The 20876-nt window shown below is 42.1% G+C and overlaps 2 protein-coding genes across 2 annotated transcripts; both read left to right on the top strand.

Annotated features, from left to right (window-relative positions):
• Positions 1-365: 365 nt before the first annotated feature.
• LOC134602034 (olfactory receptor 11L1-like) lies at positions 366-1325 on the top strand. The gene has a single exon (XM_063446536.1). The coding sequence runs from the start codon at positions 366-368 to the stop codon at positions 1323-1325; it is 960 nt and encodes a 319-aa protein (XP_063302606.1).
• A 17220-nt stretch (positions 1326-18545) lies between these two features.
• LOC134602033 (olfactory receptor 11L1-like) lies at positions 18546-19481 on the top strand. Its single transcript, XM_063446535.1, has one exon. The coding sequence runs from the start codon at positions 18546-18548 to the stop codon at positions 19479-19481; it is 936 nt and encodes a 311-aa protein (XP_063302605.1).
• Positions 19482-20876: the final 1395 nt, after the last annotated feature.

Below are 20876 nucleotides of genomic sequence, written 5' to 3'. Positions count from 1 at the left end.
CTTTCGTGTCTTTGTAGGGGAAAATCAAGCGTTTCAACATGGGGCCATAGTCTAAAGGCAGCAGGCGGGCAACCAGGCTTCTCCAATGCAATGTGGCGAGATTGCTCTCGTCACATGGTGAATAACCCAATAAAAGAACAATCAGAGTGAGAAGAGATGAATCCTGGGCAGTAAAAGTGCAAAACACAACTTACGAATATATGTTAAAACATATGAAACATTTCATTTACTAATAAACTAATATATTTTCTATATATTTTTTATTTAATAATCTTAAAAAATATACACCAATCTCGGCTTTCAATCAAAAAGTAGAAATCAGATTTTCACACCAAAACGTGTTCTCTATTTTTTCCTGCAGGGCAATGCATGCCATTAACCAGACCATAGTCACTGAATTTCTCCTCCTTGGATTTCAGAATTTACAAAGTTTCAAGATATTAATTTTATTTTTCTTCCTTATTTTATATCTTGTAACTGTATGTGGAAACCTTCTAATTATTTGGCTGGTGGTATCAAACAACAGTCTCCAGTCTCCCATGTACATCTTCCTAACACACTTGTCCATTTCTGATTTACTTCTGACCACAGTCATTGTCCCCAACACACTTTATATTATATATAACGAAGGTGGCACTATGTCTTTTTCAGGTTGCTTGGCTCAATTTTCTTTTTATGCGTTCTCTGAAGTTTCTGAATGTTTTGTTCTCTCCATAATGGCTTATGACAGATATATGGCCATCTGTAAACCATTGAGATATAGCACTCTAATGAACCCTGTGGTCTGCATTAAGATGATTCTAATTTCTTGGATCTTAATTTTTTCTATGATTGTGACTGACATGTTATCAATAATTCAGCTTCATTTTTGCGGGCCAAATATCATCAACCATTTTTTCTGTGATCTTGTCCCACTAATGGAGCTTTCTTGCTCAGACACTTATTATCTTGAAGTGAACATATACATCTGGTCTATCTTTGTTATTATTTTCCCTTTTATAATTATTACAGGCTCTTATGTGTACATTATCCAGGCTGTCCTTCGGATCTCCACCACAAGTGGACGGTGGAAAACATTCTCTACCTGCAGCTCCCACCTAACTGTAGTTTGTATATTCTTTGGGACAGTGATTGGAAGTTATATGGTTCCTGCCAAAGGAAAGTCATTGACTGTCAGCAAATGTATATCTTTATTTTACACAGTGGTGACTCCTATGATTAACCCAATCATATACAGTCTAAGGAACAGAGACATCAAAGAAGCCATCAAGAAATTCTGTAAAATTAGTGAACATTTTCACATGCTACACAATAGGTCACATTGAATCTATTGTTTTTAAGGATCATTTATAATCACAAACAATTATGATAGTAAAGGAAACTTGCTAGCAAGAATATTATATATTCAAAGTGCAGTGAGCTGTCTTGCTGAAGTCAATGTACAGACAGCCACCTGACTCTTAATTTAGATTACTCGTTTGATAGCCTTTGTCATTAAAATTATAGATTGTTCATTCATTAGGCAGCCAGACAATGAATGATGATTGTGGTAAAAGGGTTAATTCTACTTTGAGTGTTTAATTTATTTATATATATATATATATATATATATATATATATATATATATATATATATTGCAAACAAATTCAAGCAGAAACTGTCCAAAAACTCACAAGTTCAATGGAGTGAAGCTTGTGAAGCTGCTATCAAATAAGGGGTCCTATGTTAAAATGTAACGTGACCTGTTAAAATGTTTAAAAAGTTAAAATGTTGTTATAAGTTTGATTGAAATAGCTTTTAATTTCAGTAAATATGCTGCAAACACAACAAATGACAATTTTCAGTTCTTTACAACCTATAAAGTGTTTTGAAACTTACTATGAATAATAATTTGGAACAGTGCATTGTAAGTTTTTTATGTTTAAAAAAAATACTGTTATCATTCGGAGGTTTGTTCAATAAAATTTGAATTGTACTCTTAATTGTTGATAACATGAGAATTATATAATTTGCATAATAATTTGGAACAGGGTGTATACTCCCCTGGGAGTTTGAGCGCAGGACTTGTTTCTTTGTATTTGTATTCACTTTTGTATCACACAGCTAGGTTACAATGCTGCTGCCCATCCCATGTGTTCCCTATTAAGGGTTAATAAGCAGGGATGTACATAAAAAAATACCCCTTTTTGTCTCATTAGAGATGTTTTTGCCAGAAGCTCAAGGAAGCAAGGTGAATGGTTAGAGTTAGGACCCACCTAAGAGGACTGCCTTGATGTGGCAGGTAGGCATACCCTCTCATGGCCATTGGAGGTAACTAAAAACCTCCATTTGTTTAAATATACATAGGAATGTGGAAAGAGCGCAGGTAACTTTTTTTTCTTTGGTTTTGACTATATGTATTTTGGCTGATGTGTACTATGGTTTTTCATTTCTTTCCGGCACAGGGAGGGGCTGCTGGGACTGCACAATCTGCGTTCGGTGGCGGAGTTCACCGGAGGTGGTACGGGAGAAGCTAGCGAAGGAGGTGCAGTTGGGCAGGATGGAAGGCCCTTCGGGGTGCCGCCCCTGGCTAATTTATGGGTGTCTCCTCTAGTGTGGTTCCGAAGAAGGAGCCAAGGAAATTTTGGCTCATTCACCACCTCATTGATGAGGAACTCTGCTCGGTCTCCTACGCATCATTCAACAGGCGGTCAAGCTGGTTAAGAATGCCAGGCGGGGGGCTTTAATGGCCAAGGTGGACGTGGAGGCAACTTTCCACTTGCTCCCCATTCACCCCAACTGTCACCACCTGCTGAGTTGTTACTTTGATGGGGGATATTTGGTCGACTTGCGTCTCCCTATGGCCTGTTAAATTTTGTGCGGTTACTTTGAGACATTCAGTTCCTTCCTGGAGTGGGTGGTTAGGGAGGAGGCAGGGAGTAAGTCGGTGGTGCACTAATTGGATGATTTCTTCTGTGTGGGCACGGCAAACTTGGTGGATTGTCTTCACCTTCTGCGCACTATTGAATGGGTGTCAGGGCAGTTCAGGGTGTCGCTTGCTGCGGGTAAGACGGAGGGCCCTACGGAGTGTCTTAGTTTCTTGGGTCTGGAAATTGATTTGGAGTGGGGCAGTGTCGGCTGCCCCAGGATAAGCTAGTGGGGCTACAGGGAGTCATTAAGGAGATGCTGCGGGCACGCAAGCTGTCTCTTCGGCAACTACAATCTCTCCTGGGCAAACTTAACTTTGCCTACAGGGTGATCTCGATGGGGCGGATCTTTAGCCGGAGCCTTTCTGCGGCAACGGCAGGGGTGCGGTCCCAACATAATTTCATCAGGGTGTCTGTGCTTTTGCGGGCCGATCTAGCGGTGTGGGATGCGTTTTTGCAAGACTTTAACGGAACGGTGTTCTTTCAGAAAGCGGGGATATCGGTAGAAGAGCTTAAGCTCTTTACGGATGCTTCGGGCAGTGTGGGCTTTGGGGCTTATTTCGGTGGCCACTGGTGCTGGTGCTATGGGGCGATACTCTGTGGAACCGTAAGGTAATTTTCTTTTCAGACAACATGGCGGTGGTGCATGCGGTTAACAATCTGTCAGTGGCATCGAAGCCGGTGGAATGTTTTTTGCGGCGCTTTCTTTTGCTTTGCATGTCGCTCAATGTGTTTTTTTGCACAAGGCATGTGCCAGGGTACATGAACATCATAGCTGATGCTTTGTCTCGTTTGCAGTGGTCCCGGTTTTGGATGGTGGCGCCACGAGCGCTAGAAGTAGGACAGGTGTGCCCGTAAGAGATGTGGCAGCTCGAAGCATCCTGCTTGGGGGATTTGTGAGAACCTTGGTGGCACCTGTCACTTGGGCTGCATACAGTAAGGTCTGGACAGCATGGGAAGGCTTGTGGGCCGGGTTAGATCAGGCGCTGGTAGGGGAATCGCGTCTGAACATGTTACTGTGGTTCGCGTTCCGATTGCTTGCTGGGAATCCATAACCGGCAGTGGTGGATAGGAACATGGCGGCCCTAGCCTTTTGGTTCAAGTTACATGGGTGGGACGACCTCACAAATAATTTCGTAATATGCCAGGCGCTTAAGGGGTATCGTAAAGGAGGCCTGTGTCTGTGAAGGTGCTGGGGGATCTTCTGGGCATGCTGCCAGAGGTATGTTGGGATAAGTTTGAGGGGCTGTTGTTTCGGGTAACATTTCTCCTGGCCTTCTTCGCAGCATACAGGATTGGTGAACTGGTAAGTGCTAATCGGGCGGCCGGTGGGGTTATTCAGATGGCCGGGTTATGCATCCAGATAGGGAGGGTCATGGTGCACCTGGCCAGGTCAAAAAACGATGTCAGGAATGATCTGGGGCTGGTCAGCTGGTTAAATGAATGAAGCAGGATCTGAATATATTGCGGGATATGCTCCACGGTGTACTGGTGGTGTGGTTGGAGATGGTGCCTAGACGCCAGTGCGTGACCCGTTGGCCATTGATCGCTGCCGAGGGAAGGTTAATAGCCTGATGGCTAGTTTTGTCCGGAAAGTGGGGGGGGGGGGGGGGGTGGTACTAAGGCATCAGGAATTGGAGGTGTGGTTGCCCGGTTACTATCACTCGGATGGCTGCAAAAAGCACGGTTTCATGGCAGGATACGGAGCTCTAGGAGAGGAAATAGGCTCCCCAGTAGGAAGGTTATATTAATGGTTATTGGTATGTTTGGTTGGTTGGTTTTGAGTTCTCTCGGGGGCTCAGAACCTGGTGAGGTATGGGTATACAGGTATACCCCTACCATCGTTAAACTATAATAAATGGTTGGCACTTTAAGTGATGTTATGTTGGAAAAAAATTTCATATATGTTATTTATAGTGGGGTCATTGCCTTTTATACCTAACAGAAGGATACATAAGTAAGGGCGGATACATAAGTATAGGGCAATGACCCAAAAGTTTCTATGTTAAGTTATTATTATTTATATATTTAATAAAGATGTGGAAAATTTAACCCATATACCCTAGTGTACTTGTTTTATTGTGGTAGGTATCTGGGGGAATTTGTCCAAGGTTCCGGATGCCCATATGGCTGAGATACACCAGTCATGAATGTGTGTGAATATAAAATAACATACACTGGTAAATGTGCAGGATTCATATTCAGTTAAACACAGTAAAATATATGAGACAAGGAGGGTGAACAAGAGTGTGACCCAGAGCACCAACACAACCATATCATTCTAGAACATCTTTTTATTTTTACAAAGAGTAAACTGCAACCAGACACTGAGGATATTACTAAGGGAAGAAGCTTGCAATTTCCAAAGTACAAGCAGTGGCACAGAAACACACTGCAAAGCAAATAATTAGTCTTTTACAGGAAATAAAAATATAAAAAATCACAAATCAGTAAAACAGTTATAAATCACTGAATTAAAGTGGGTGTTGTGGAGAATGGCTTGTTATTTTATGTATGCATATACATTCTAGCTCTATGGTAGTTTATATTGCAGACTAATGAGAGTTTAAAATGGTAACACAACAATGGAATGGTTAAAGGTTTAGGTTAGGGCAAAGTCACATGTTGCATGTCAATCAAAGGGTAAACAAGACACCTTTATACTCATCCTTTCAAGTTTATGGAGCTAACAAAAGACAGTGCTAACTAAAGAATTTGCTGACTACAAATGTAGTACATTACATTACATCATATAGCCGGGAACAAATCAAAGCCGCTGTAACCATGTTGGGAGAAAGAAAAGTGCATCAAATCAGTAAAGGAATAGCTAGAAATTGCCATTCTTCCACACACCATATGTATTTTTAAATCACCAGATGATGGAACAAACCGAGATCTGTTGACTGCCTGCAATATCTTTCACTATCCCCTTGCTCTACCTAAGGGTGGTAGTAGCAGTAATGGAGGAGGAAGTGTTAATGGTAGGTTGTAATAACTGTGCAGAATCAGATACAGCACCATTGAACCTGCTGCCTCAGTAATAAACACTTTGTAGATGTTACCTCTTACTGGAATTAGTGAGATGGCCCTTCTCTTGCAATACTAACCTCCTTGCTACTCAATTTAAACATTCCATGGTGTTCTTCTTGGAGGCACTCAAAATAACCCTGAAGTTTGCCTCATTGATGCAACACAGTACCTTCAACACATTGCCTTGTGTATGTTGAAAATGCAGGTGGTTTTGCATCATTGCAAAGTTGTTGCAACACTAGCACTTGGTTAATTAATGCTAATGGAAATGTTGATGGTGCTGGTAAAGTTCATGTTAATAGTAGTGGTGTTGGTGTCGTATTAGTAATGGTAATAATGAGAGTGGGTGAGTGTCATAACTCTGTGTGCAGCTTCCAGGAGTTTCTGCGCAGAAGCCACAAAGTGTCCGGTCCTGGCAGGGCTGGAATAACATAGGGGCTGATGGAGCTGCATTTTTTTTTTACACACTATTAGAGTTGCCAGGTATTTCTCGGGTATTTCTTAAGGTTGCCAGGTATTTCTCAGAAGTATTTCTCAGGTATTTGAGGCTGCCTAGCCGGTGCCAGTATTGCAGCAATAGCAATACAAATGTTACTCTCAGTATGAACAGAGATTATTCTGCAATACCAGCGCTGGCCAGTAGGAGTCACTGTGCGTGTGGAGAGAGGCAGGTATAAGTTACAGCATCTCCCTCCCTCTACTCAATGATCCATGGGGGAGCAGCTCTGCACAGAGAGTCCACACAGCAGCTCTGAGAATGCAGAGACAGCTAACAGCTCAGGTAAGTGAGGAATGGGGGGAAAGTTGCAGGGAGACATGGGGACACAGACAATAGGGAAACACAGACACAAGGATACACTGTGAGACATGGGGACACTGAGACACTAGGTGACACTGGGAGACATAGGGACACTAGGGAACACTGAGACACTAGGGGGCACTTGATGACCTGGGGACACAGACACTAGGGGAAACTGTGAGATGGGGACGGTGAGAGACTTGGGGACACTGGGAGACATAGGGACACTTGGGAACATGGGGACCCTGAAATACTAGGAACACAGTGGCCCCATGTCTCCCAGTCAGTGTCCCTAGTGTCTCAGTGTCCCCAGGTCTCGCTGTGTCTCTGTGTCCCCATGTCTCCCAGTGTCCCTAGTGTATGTGTCCCTAGTCTCCCAGAGTCCCCTAGCCTCTCAGTATCCCCATGTATCTGTGACCCAATGTCTCTCCCAGTGACACTGGGAGACATGGGGACACATACTCTAAGGGACACTAGGAGACATAGGGATACAAACACTAGGGGACACTGAGAGACATGGGGACACTGGGGGACACCGGGAGACATAGGGGACTCCCAGTGTCCCTAGTATCTCAGTGTCCCCATGTCTCCCAGTGTCCCTGGTGTCTCTCAGTGGTCATAGTGTGCCAGTGTCCTCAGTGTCTCAGTGTTTCCTAGTCTCCTAGTGTTTCCTAGTCTCCCTGCGTCTCAGCATTTCCTAGTCTCCCAGTGTCTGTGTTCCAATGTCTCCCAGTGTTCCTATGACTCCCAGTGTCTCAGTGTGTCTCAAAGTCAGTGTCCCCACGCATCTTAGTGTCCCCAGGTCTCCCAGTGTTCCCTAATATCTCAGTGTCCCAATGTCTCTTACTGTCCCCTAGTGTCCTAGTGACATGGGGACACTGGGACACATGGGGACAGAGACATGCCCCCTTTTGAGGTTTATTCACCCCTTTCGGCAGTTCTGGTTATGTGATTTGCGTCAGTGGCCCACACTTTTACCCTGTCCATAGACTTCCTGCTTTACTGGACACTGCTGTTAATGGATTGCATTTACTTGAAAGATGAAAGCCTGGTTATGTGGTTTCTCATAGCTGCATCCTATGAGTTTCCCTCTAGCACCATCTCCATCAGACGCGGGGGAGGTAGGACTGTGTTAGTGTTTTTGGTTGATAAGATTTTGTAATTAGGCCCATCATAATTGTCAGCACCTGGCCCACTGGGTTCTTAAAGGGACACTCCACACACCCAGACCACTTCTGCCCATTGGAGTGGTCTGGGTGCCAACTCCCACTACTCCTAACCCTGCAAGTGTAATTATTGCAGTTTTTTTTAAACTGCAATAATTACATTGCAGGGTTAACTCCACCTCTAGTGGCTGTCTACTAGACAGCCACTAGAGGGCACTTCCTGCATCATAGCACAGAAAACCTGTGCTAGAGCGTCGCTGGACGTCCTCACGCTGTGTGAGGACCTCCAGTGTCGCTCATTTCCCCATAGGAAAGCATTGAAATTAATTTTCAATGCTTTCCTATGGGGAGCGCTAATGCGCATGCGCATTAGGTCTCCTCGGCTGGTGAGCGGGATCAGTCTCGTTCACCGGCCGACGGAGTCAGTAGGAGGAGCGGCGGAGGAGGAGGAAGCAGCAACGTGGGACATGTCGCTGCCTCAGGTAAGTGACCTGAAGGGGTTTTCACCCCTTCAGAAACTGGGGAGTGGGTGGTGGGAGGGAGAAGGGACCTGCAGTGCCAGGAAAATTGGTTGTTTTCCTGGCACTGGAGTTTCCCTTTAATCTCACCCTGCGTCCTGGCCACAGTGAACACTGTGCAGAGTTTGGTTGCTCCTCGTGCAGAGCAACCCCCCACACGATTTGTCTTCTTGCTTGATGATGCCGGATCATTATGGCAGCTTCGTGCCACCTACAGGAGTCAGTAGAAATGACAGTACCCTGTAGGTGTAGTTTTTTTAATAATATTAAAGTGACAGGTCATATAGTGGTTGAAGGGACAGGCAAGGACAGGAAATGCTTAATAGGGAGGTAAATAACAAATCAGTTCAGGAACTTTATACTCAAAGGTTAACGCAGAAAGTATTTATATACTTGTTCCACCTAACCTGCATTTATAAAACCTTTAATTAATGCCATTGCATCTAATTGTGCGTCTATTGGTCTAAACAATGCAAATGATTGCCGCAAAAAATGTGCATACAACTTGTGATTGGTTGACTCGAGACGAGATGCTACAGCAGTTTAAGAAAAATAATGGAAATAAAGCTCCGGGGCCTGACGCTATTCACCCACGAGTACTTAAGGAGTTAAGTAGGGAAATAAGTGAACCTCTGTATTTCATTTTTCAAGATTCTGTTGTTTCAGGTATTTTACCAGAGGATTGGAGGAAGGCAGATGTTGTTCCTATATTTAAAAAGGGTTCAATATGCTGTCATACCCGGAAGTAGAGACGCCCGATGTTACACACACCAGTCCACTTGCCTAATATTAATCTATAAGTGTACCAGTATGTTACAAATCGCTATTTGTAACTGGCCCTTTAAATGAGAAATTGCCCTGCTTCCCTGGATTGTGGAGAAGCATGTTTGCCAGCCTCCTGCCTCATGACTATGGCCCCTGGAAGATTGTGCCCCTGAAAACTTATTAACATTTATTGGGTGTGTATGGCCCTTTAAGAACCGTCTGGGGACATATTGTGACTTTGCTGAACAATGCCCCTTTAAGACTATGTCCCCAGACCGGTAAAATAACTTGTTCCTGGCTTTCCCCCACTTGGTTCAGTAAATAGGGCTTACTGAACCGAGTACCACACAGGCGGACCACCCAGAAGCTAAAGTGTGCAGGCAATTTACCTCCCAGGCTGTGAGGTTACTGCCGGTCAATTGCACGTGGCGGCGGCCATAATGGTTTCCTCGAATGCGGTCAGCGGTGTATGATAAAGATTCTGTGGAACTGAAATCGGCTACACATTTTGCCGAACACCGCTGACCCTTACCTTCTCCCATATGGAACTTGCAGCTCCAGAGACTAAGTCCCGTTCGAAATGGGACTTAGTCGTTTTTTCGCATGAAATTGACCGACCGCACAGCCCAAATCTATGGAACTGTTTTGGGCAGGAAATTGTGCTTGCGGTCGGTCATAAAGGACTTCCAGCTAACTTTTGATCCACTGGAGGGATTTGGCTGATTTTTGGAAGGATTTATGTTTGATGTATGCTGAGTCTGAATATGTAACTTTTATTGAAATTGAATGTATGGTTTTAAAGTTACAGTGTGTATGTGAAAACTGTATTTTTATTGTATGTAATAATTGGTTTAACTGTTTATCTGAGGGGAGGGAACCTGTGGGCTGTACTATGCTGTTATTGGTTAATTTCATCCTCCCCCTGGGAGTGTCCTGTGTGCACCTTATCCTAATAAAAAGCAGGCTGGGTGTTCCAGTCCTCAGACCTCTTCTGACCCTCAATACGTAGCCGTGTCTCGTTATTGGAGGGAACTGCTATATCACACTGGGGATTGCTATGCGCTGCATATTCCCCTGAGCTCTTAATCACTTAGCTCTTTTAAGAGCTTGTTCCAGATACGCTCTCCTGGAGGAGAGGTCTTCCCCACACGGTCCTGGAGGACAGAAGCCGATCCAGGGTGGAAGGAAGACGGCGCGGCTCCAGTTAAGCTACGGCGGTTGTGGAGTCTGCGGTGGTTGTGGTGTCGTCTGCAGTGCTTGGAGTCCTCTGAGAGCGCTAGGAGCATCCATCAACGGAGGGTACTCGGTCGGGGTACACGGAGCTCCGTTACACAGTATATAAGAAGACCCTCCTGGAACATTCACATCGATCCCTGAGAAAGTCCCAATAGACGAAACTCGTAGGACTTGTGAATACTTTCTTTACTTGTTTTATTTCAATTTTTATTTTATTTGTATATTTTATTGAATATCTACCACCCCACTCGTGTAATTCTGGAGCGTCCTGCTAGCCTTTGAAGTCTGGATATCACACTGGTTGTGGAGATATGCCTTATTTTGTCTGATATCCTCTAAGTGCAATGTTGTGTAATAAATGTGTTAGTTTAATACCATCTGCACTATATTTTTCTTCTTTTTGTTACTCTAAGCCATTAAGAAGACCTTATCTGAAGAGAATCCATCCGTGCCTGAATGCACATCCATCTAGTGAGTTCTCTACCACCCTCACCTTGATATTTATATCTTACATACTACACCATAAATATTTTTATTTTATTTTACAGAATATGTTATATTGTTGTCTCAGGTTGTGTAATATTTTTATTATTCACCTCTTTGGTGTTTGGTTATATACAGCCTTTATCTATTTATTTATTTTTGGTACCTTTTTTTGTTTTTGCCTTCAAAATCCTTGCCTGGAAATTATAGACCTGTGAGCTTAACTTTTGTGACTGGGAAAATATTTGAAGGGCTATTAAGGGATAATATTATGGAATTAATTGGGAAGAACTTTGTTATAAGCAATAATCAACATGGTTTTATGAAACATAGCTCATGTCAAACTAACCTAATTGCATTCTACAAAGAAGTACATAGAAGTATAGATCAGGGTGTAGCAGTGGATGGGATCTACTTGGATTTTGCCAATAGATACGGTTCTTCACAATAGGTTAGTCTTCAAACTAAAAGAATTGGTCTAGATGAATATTCTTGTACTTGGGTACATAGGCGTGCGCACGGGGTGTGCCGGGTGTGCCTGGGCACACCCTAATCCCCGCGGCACGCCTATGCATTGAGACCGGCAGGGGAGATCTCAGGATCTCCCCTGTCGGCTCATGCAGAGCCGGCGCTATCCGAGCGCCGGCTCTGCTCTCAGCCTCCCCTCACCGGCTCACAGGCAGTGAGGGAGGCAGGAGAGGACCCGGGGAGCTATTGCCAGCAGCTCCGCCGGGTTCCTCTCGCGAGATCTGAGCGTTGCCGCGGCAACGCTCAGATCTCGCGTGAGTGAACTCTAGCCCTGCGGGGCTAGAGTTCACTCTCCTCTGGACCACCAGGGATGGCAGCAGCAGCAGGATCCCCCCCCTCCCAGGCATAAGGTAAGAAGGGAGGTGGGGATAACTGATCTGCCTCCACCTCCACTGGACCACCAGGGACAAGGAACAAGAATCCCCCCTCCCCACATAAAGTAAGAAGGGAGGGGGGATATTTAGTAATGTACCCCCACCTCCACCCCCCACAATCACCCACACACATACACACATACACATCACACACACACACACATACACAGCACACACACACATACACAGCACCCACAGACATACACAGCACCCACACACAGCACCCACAGACATACACAGCACCCACAGACATACACAGCACCCACACACAGCACCCACAGACATACACAGCACCCACAGACATACACAGCACCCACAGACATCCACAGCACCCACAGACATACACAACACCCACACACAGCACCCACAGACATACACAGCACCCACAGACATACACAGCACCCACACACATACACATACACAGCACACCCACAGACATACACAGCACACCCACAGACATACACAGCACCCACAGACATACACAGCACCCACACACAGCACCCACAGACATACACAGCACCCACAGACATACACAGCACCCACACACAGCACCCACAGACATACACAGCACCCACACACATACACATACACAGCACACCCACAGACATACACAGCACACCCACAGACATACACAGCACCCACAGACCTACACAGCACCTACACACATACAGCACCCACAGACACACAGCACCCACACACATACAGCACCTACACATACAGCACCCACAGACACACAGCACCCACAGACACACAGCACCCACAGACACACAGCACCCACACACATACAGCACCCACACACACATACAGCACCCACACACACATACAGCACCCACACACACATACAGCACCCACACACACAGCACCCTCACAAACACAAACAGGACCCTAACAAACACACACACACAAAACACTACCAGTACCCTCACACACAAACAGCACCCTGACACACAGTACATTTACAGCACCCTCACAAGTGCACACACACACACACACAAACAGCACCCTGACACACAGTACATTCACAGCACCCCCACAAGCACGCACACACAAACACCCTCACCCACATAGTACACTACCAGCACACACACATCACACTAACAGCACCCTCACACAGCACACACATATATATATATATACACGCCGCGTGTGCTTGTGCTTGAGGGTGCACACCCTAATGCAATAGGCTGCGCACGCCTATGCTTGGGTAGAACATTGGCTTAAGGATAGAGTGTAACGAGTTGTCATTAATGGTACAATTTCAGGCTGGACAAAAGTGGTAAGTGCTGTCCCTCAGGGTTCTGTTTTGGGACAGCTTTTATTTAACATGTATAAATGATATTGAAATAGCCATTGAAAGCCATGTTTCAGTGTTTGCAGATGACACAAAACTTTGTAAAGAAATACAATGTGAGCAGGATATTGCTTTGTTGCAGAGGGATTTGGATAGATTGGGGGACTGGACACTATAACCACAGGACAAGGATTTGGGAATTGTTATAGACAACAAATTAGGCAGCAATATGCAATGTCAACCTGCAGTAGCTATGGCCAGTAAGGTTTTATCATGTATAAATAGGGGTATACATTCTCAAGATAATATAATTTTGCCTCTTTATAAATCTCTGGTAAGACCATACCTTGAATATGCTGTGCAATTTTGGGCACCTGTTCTAAAGAAGGATATTATGGCACTAGAAAAAGTGCAGAGACGAGCTACACCATTGATAAAAGGAAGGGAGCATTTTAGTTATGAAGAAAGGTTAAAAAATTTAAATATCTTCAGTTTGGAAAAATGGCGCCTCAGAGGGGATGTGATAACATTATACAAATATATTAGGTGCCAGTACAAACCTTTATCTGGAAATCTATTCATAAACAGGGCTATACATAGGACACAAGGTCACACATTTAGGCTGGAAGAAAGGAGATTTCATCTAAGGCAAAGAAAAGGTTTTACTACAGTAAGAACAATAAGAATATATAATTTTCTGCCTGAAGAGGTGGTTTTATCAGAGTCCATTCAGATGTTTAAACTGCAATTGGATAAATACTTACAAAAACATAACATACAGGGATATCATTTCTAATTAGTGGGATAATAGCTGTTTGATCCTAGGATACATCAAACTGCTATTTTGGGGTCATTTTTTTCCTAGTTTGTTGCAAAATTGGAAGCGCTTCGGACTAGTTTTTTTTTTTTTGCCTTCTTTTGGATCAACAGCAAAAACATATGTGAGGAAGGCTGAACTTGATGGGCGCAAGTCTCTTTTCAGCTATGTAACTATGTAACATCAGCAAAGTATTTTATTTGGATCATAATTTTCATGAAGACACCATTGACTTTATTGCAATAATTCAATCATTTTAGCAACTGATTGTTTAAAAGAAAATTGAGCAAAAGGATAAAATGAACTGTTTCTTTATTAGTAAACTAAATAATTACCCTCTCAGGATATTATTTTCTGGAATAGCTGCTTTGCTCCAGGGAACATTGTGAATTCCCTATAGGATTGACACATGTTTAAACTGACAGTATCAACCAAACAGCAGCATTATAAACCGATAAATACTAGGTGCGTCTCACACAGAGATTGTTCTGTTCCTTTTCTGTGTTAGATGCCATTAATGTTGGTTCTTTAAGTCAGTCTTCTAGCATTAACCAGTGATTTGATGTGAGTCAGCCTCTGGATCATAGTGTATGTGAAAAAACCTCCCGGATTGAGAGATAATGGTACTGATTATACCTGGATGAGATGGATAAATTCAAAAGACTTCCATTGTGAAAAATATATTTAAAAAAAAAAAAAAAAAAAAGATAAAATAAAATACAATGTTGGTGAGTATTATTTTATTTCTTTATGATTCTATTAAATAATGAATTATGTACTTGCAAAATGGCAACCAATCATTAAAATTTTGCAAATTAGTTTCCAAACATATACATTATGCTTATAGAACATAATAATAAAAACTATTAGATTTTTAGAAATATGTCCTATCTATCTATCTATCTATCTATCTATCTATCTATCTATCTATCTATCGATAGATAGATAGATAGATAGATAGGACATATAGGACATATAGGACATATTCGATAGATAGATAGATAGAGACATAGAACGATAGTTCTATGTCTCTATCTATCTATCTCTCACTCAAGTAAGCAGATTTAAAGAGGCCAGAGTTGCTGAACTAGAAAAAATATCATTATATTAAGTAAGCTATGCATTCAGTTTTGCTACTCTTGCCTTAAATTTTTAATTCTTACTTTAATGAATAGTCCTGTACAGCATTTTGAAGTGGTCAAGGTACAAGGTGCATGTATGTGCAGTGTTTCAGTATGATCTGAGCAATCACCCTGATGCTTTTGGTGTTCAGATTCAAATCGGTGCTTTACACCAAGTAGAGAATTTGTGGATTCACACAGCACCAATTTTAATTACCCATTAGTTCCTCCCACTTTAATGTTAATCTAAGGACCACAACAAGCACTGGGTCCTACCTATCCTATTATTATTAGGTCCCCCACCAACAACAAATGGGTGTTGGAGGGAACCTAGGTCCTCTTTCATGAATTTTATAATAGCCCCTGCCAGATGCACCACATTTTACTTTATGACATTGCCCCACCCGCTAACAACGGTAATTTTTTCTATTTTGGTGGCTGGCTAGAAAGCGACGGCCATCGTACACAATTAAATCTCGCACTGCCATGCTGGACAAAAGTGGTAAGTGGTGTCTCTCAGGGTTCTGTTTTGGAACCGCTTTTATTTAACATATTAAATAAATAGTGTTTTGGAAAGTTAGAGAGTCACATATAAGGCTTGCATTTCATTTTTTTCACATTGAAATTTGCCAGATTGGCTATGTTGCCTTTGAGAGCGTATGGTAGCCCAGGAATGAGAATTACCCCCATGATGGCATACCATTTGCAAAAGTAGACAACCCGAGGTATTGCAAGTGGGGTATGTCCAGTCTTTCTTAGTAGCCACTTAGTCACAAACACTGGCCAAATATTAGTTTTTTGCTTTTTTCACACAAAAACAAATATGAACGCTAACTTCTCATTCCTAGGCTACCACACCGTCTCAAAGGTAACATTACTAATCTGGAAAATTTCAATTTGAAAATGGAACGTTCTATATTTGACCCTGTAACTTTCCAAAACACCATAAAACCTGTTAATAGAGGGTACTGTTGTACTCGTGAGACATCGCTGATTACAAATATGTGCATTTTTTGCAGTAAAACCTAACAGTATTATGACATTCACAGCTAAAATGTCAGACGGAAATAACATTTTTTTAAAAAATCTTATTTTCTCACATTTGTTTACATTTTATTCATAATAAATTATGTTCCATATATGAATAGTTAATGATAAATTAAAGGCCTGTTTCTCCTGAACAAAATGATATATAATAAGTGTGGGTGCACTTAATGTGACAGCGGTGAATTACGGTTGAACAGACATATAGCGCAAATTCCAGTTTTTGTTTACGTTTTGTTTTGATCAGAACGTGCACTATTGACTCCGTCCTGAAAGGGTTAATATATTTTTCTCTATATCAGTGGCGTACTAAGGGGGGGGCGGGGGGGGCGGCCTGCCCAGGGTGCCACTGACTAGGGGGGTGCCATGACGTCCGGTGTCATGTGTCACCCCCCGGCCCCCATCATTACGCTGCGCACAGCCGCAGCACCTTTGCGGCCCGGCAGGACTTACATGGATGAGAAGGGGAGGAGTGTTGCAGGCCGCGGCGTCGCGCAACGTGATGACGTCGTGCGCAGCGCCGTCAGCCCGCCTTCACGGATCTTCAGCGGAAGGATCCGGGCGGTGAGGCACCCAGTCGGTCAAGGCATCAATAAAATGTAAGTAGTAATTTTATGTGATGGGGCTAAATTAATTAAAGGGGGGGTGGGGGGTGGATAATGGATTAAAGAATTAAAGGGGAGGGAGGTTTAATTAAGGGGGGTGTATTAATTAATGGGGGGGTGTATTAATTAAGGGGGGAGTGAGTATTCATTAAGGGGGGCGTATTAATTAAGGTTTGAGTGAGTATTAATTAAGGGGGGTGTATTAATTAAGGTTTGAGTGAGTATTAATTAAGGGGGGTGTATTAATTAAGGTGTGAGTGAGTATTAATTAAGGGGGGTGTATTAATTAAGGGGGTGTATTAAGGGGGAGTGAGTATTAATTAAGGGGGGTGTATTAATTAAGGGGGGGGGTGAGTATTAAGGGGGGTGTATTAATTAAGGGGGTGTACTGATTAATTAAGGGGGAGTATTAATTAAGGGGGGAGTGAGTATTAATTAAGGGGGGTGTGGGTTAATTAAGGGGGTGTGGATTAATTAAGGGGGTGTGGATTAATTAAGGGGGGTGTATTGATTAAGTGGGTGTATTAAGGGGGGAGTGAGTATTACTTAAGGGGAGTGTATTAATTAAGGGGGGAGTGAGTATTAAGGGGGGTGTATTAATTAAGGGGGTGTATTAATTAAGGGGGGTGTATTGATTAATTAAGGGGGGAGTGAGTATTAGTTAAGGGGGTGTATTAATTAAGGGGGGTGTATTAATTAAGGGGGGGGTGAGTATTAATTAAGGGGGTGTATTAATTAAGGGGGTGTATTAATTAAGGGGGGTGTATTGATTAATTAAGGGGGGAGTATTAATTAAGGGGGGAGTGAGTATTAATTAAGGGGGTGTGGGTTAATTAAGGGGTGTGTGGATTAATTAAGGGGAGAGTGAGTATTAATTAAGGGTGGTGTATTAAGGGGGAGTGAGGATTAATTAAGGGGTGAGTGGATTAATTAAGAGGGGAGTGGATTAATTAAGGGGGTGTGGATTAATTAAGGGGGTGTGGATTAATTAAGGGGGGTGGAGTAATTAAGGGGGTGTATTAAGGGGGAGTGAGGATTAATTAAGGGGGTGTATTAATTAAGGGGGTGTATTAATTAAGGGTGTGTGGATTAATTAAGGGGGGTGTATTAATTAAGGGGTGTGTTGATTAATTAAGGGGGTGTATTAATTAAGGGGGAGTGAGGATTAATTAAGGGGGGTGTATTAATTAAGGGGGGGTGAGGATTTATTAAGGGGGGTGTATTAATTAAGGGGGGTGTGGATTAATTAAAGGGGGCTGTGGATTAAAGAATTAAAGGGGGAGGTTTAAATAATGGGGGTGCAGGGTTTTTTTTATTAAGGGGGTTGCAGTATTCTATTTATTAAGGGAGGATGTGCACTGCAGATTTTTGTTTTTTGTTAAGGGGGTGTGCAGGGTTTTTATAAGGGGGGTGTGCAGGTTTTTTGTTATTAAGAGGGGGTGTGTACGTTTTTGTTTTTTATTAAGGGGGTGTGCAGGGTTTTTATGTGTAGGGAGTGAATGAAATTTATGTGATCGGGGTGCAGGGTTTTTATATGAAGGGCGAGACAAGGGGCTTTGTAGAAAGGGGCGGGGCAGGGCAGGAGTTTTCTAGAAGGTTCTCACCAGCCCCTTTCTACAAAAGCACTGGTATTGAAAATATTGAAAAAATATGTGGGTGTTTTCTTACATTTTTATTATGGGGGGGGGGGGGGGGTGCCACACTCGGGGTCCGCCCCGGGTGCCAAATGCTCTAGGTACGCCCCTGCTCTATATTTAGATATCGTTATCTTTAAAACTATACACCAATCTCTGCTTTCAATCAAAAAGTGGAAATAATATTTTCACACCAAAATGTGTTCTCTATTTTTTTCCCCAGTGCAATGCATGCCATAAACAAGACCATCATCACTGAATTTCTCCTGCTCGGATTTCAGAATTTACAAAGTTTCAAGATATTGATTTTATTTTTCTTCCTTATTTTTTATTTTGTGACTGTATGTGGAAACCTTCTGATTATTTGCCTGGTGGTAACAAATAGCAGTCTCCAGTCTCCCATGTACTTCTTCCTAACACACTTGTCCATTTCTGATTTACTTCTGACCACAGTCATTGTCCCCAACACACTTTATATTACATATAATGAAGGTGGCACTATGTCTTTTTTAGGTTGCCTGACTCAATTTTCTTTTTATGCTTTTTCTGAAGTTTCTGAATGTTTTGTTCTCTCCATAATGGCTTATGACAGATATATGGCCATCTGTAAACCATTGAGATATAGCACTCTAATGAACCCTGTGGTCTGCATTAAGATGATTATCATTTCTTGGATCTTAATTCTTTGTATGATTTTGACTGAGATGTTATCAATAACTAAGCTTAATTTTTGTGGGCCAAATATTATTGACCATTTTTTCTGTGATCTTGTCCCACTAATGGAGCTTTCTTGTTCAGACACTTATTATCTTGAAGTGAACATTTACATCTGGTCTATCGTTATTATTCTTTTCCCTTTTCTGATTATTACAGGCTCTTATGTATACATTATCCAGGCAGTCCTTCGGATCTCCACCACAAGTGGACGGTGGAAAACATTCTCTACTTGCAGCTCCCACCTGACTGTGGTGTGTATATTCTTTGGGACAGTGATTGGGAATTACCTTGTTCCTGCCAAAGGAAAGTCATTGACTGTCAGCAAAAGTATATCTTTATTGTACACTGTGGTGACTCCTATGATTAACCCAATCATATACAGTCTAAGGAACAGAGACATCAAAGAAGCCATCAAGAAATTATGTAAAATAAATATTTCAAATTAATTGCTGCAAGTAATTCACTTTTCTGATTAAATATCTCTGGATAATAGCTTGATATGCTAAACTTATTTTATAAGCAATTTGATATATTCTTGTGCAGTTGCACAATGAATTTTGAATGATATAAAATCCCAAAAGTGTGATATCTAATCAGCATTTCCTGGGTATATTTCTGCTTTTAGTAACAATTATTGGTTTAAATTAATTAATCCAGCATATTTACCAGCTTTCTTAGTAGAAAATTCTTTAGGCTTGAAGATATAATCCCATGAATGGTGAATGCGAGTAAGAGTTTAGATAGAGAAATTGAGTGAAAATATAGAATGGTAGTGTTGTAAATTTTCTAAGTCAGAATTGATCTGGCCAACCAAGAAATTCAGTTGGAAAGGAGCTGATAATTTATTTTTCCAAGTCTCAGAAGTTCAGTTGGGAAGACAGAGTGTTAGGTGTGTCCAGAGTGCGTTCCTTTGTCTGGTCTGATCTGATGCTTTGATGATCTCATGAATCTTGCATCCCACCTTCTGGATTCAACCCTGGATCTTTCTTTTATTTATTTCTTCTCTCTTTTCTCTTCCCCTAACAGTGTCGTGTTCTCATTTTTAAAGAATCCCTTGTCTTGAATTTCTGTACGTCACTTATTTAAAGTGACCAATGGGATTAGGTAGGTACTCTATTCTAATGAACGTCTTATATACATTGATCAGTAGATGTCGTTGCAGCATCACAATAATTCTAATCACTAATTCCAACTACCACTTTGTCTAAGAGGTTAACTGTATTTTGTCATGCTAATGATGTCAAATTGTCTTATCTCTATGGTCATGCCATCAAGAATGAATGGCAAACTTCAAGGGATATTGTTAGACTAAGCCTCCTTATCATGCCATAAAATATATTTTTGATGCATCTGGACTTTGGTTCAACTCACTCTTACAATGGGGTCTTGTAGAAAACCCATTAAATTTAAAATGTAAAATTAATTTCTGGTAGGGAATATCTCATTTTAAAAATTCTATTTGTGTTTAGTTTTGCCAGTTACACTGTCTTATTGTATGAAGCTAATGTGTCTGTACTAGTAATATGTGACAATATGTAATAAATACATGTATTTTACACATATTCCACTAATATTAGTTTTAATAATAGTACAATTTATTCATTCACTAATGTATATGAATATTCAGTATTATTAACCCATCAGCTCCTTTGGCTTCCAATATCAGCTCCCTCAAAACATGTGACATCTGTGGTATTGTGCTGTATGATAAAACTGCATATTTTAGAGTGGCCTTTTATTGTGGCCAGCCTAAGGCACACCTGTGCAATAATCATGCTGTCTAATCAGCATCTTTATATGCCACACCTGTGAGGTGGATGGATTACTCCCGAGCTTCAACA

Source organism: Pelobates fuscus, chromosome 3 (genome assembly GCF_036172605.1).
Source record: "Pelobates fuscus isolate aPelFus1 chromosome 3, aPelFus1.pri, whole genome shotgun sequence".
In the NCBI taxonomy this organism is placed as follows: Eukaryota; Metazoa; Chordata; class Amphibia; order Anura; family Pelobatidae; genus Pelobates; species Pelobates fuscus.
Note: the sequence above shows the minus strand (reverse complement) of the source record. Positions and strands in the feature narration are given on the sequence as shown.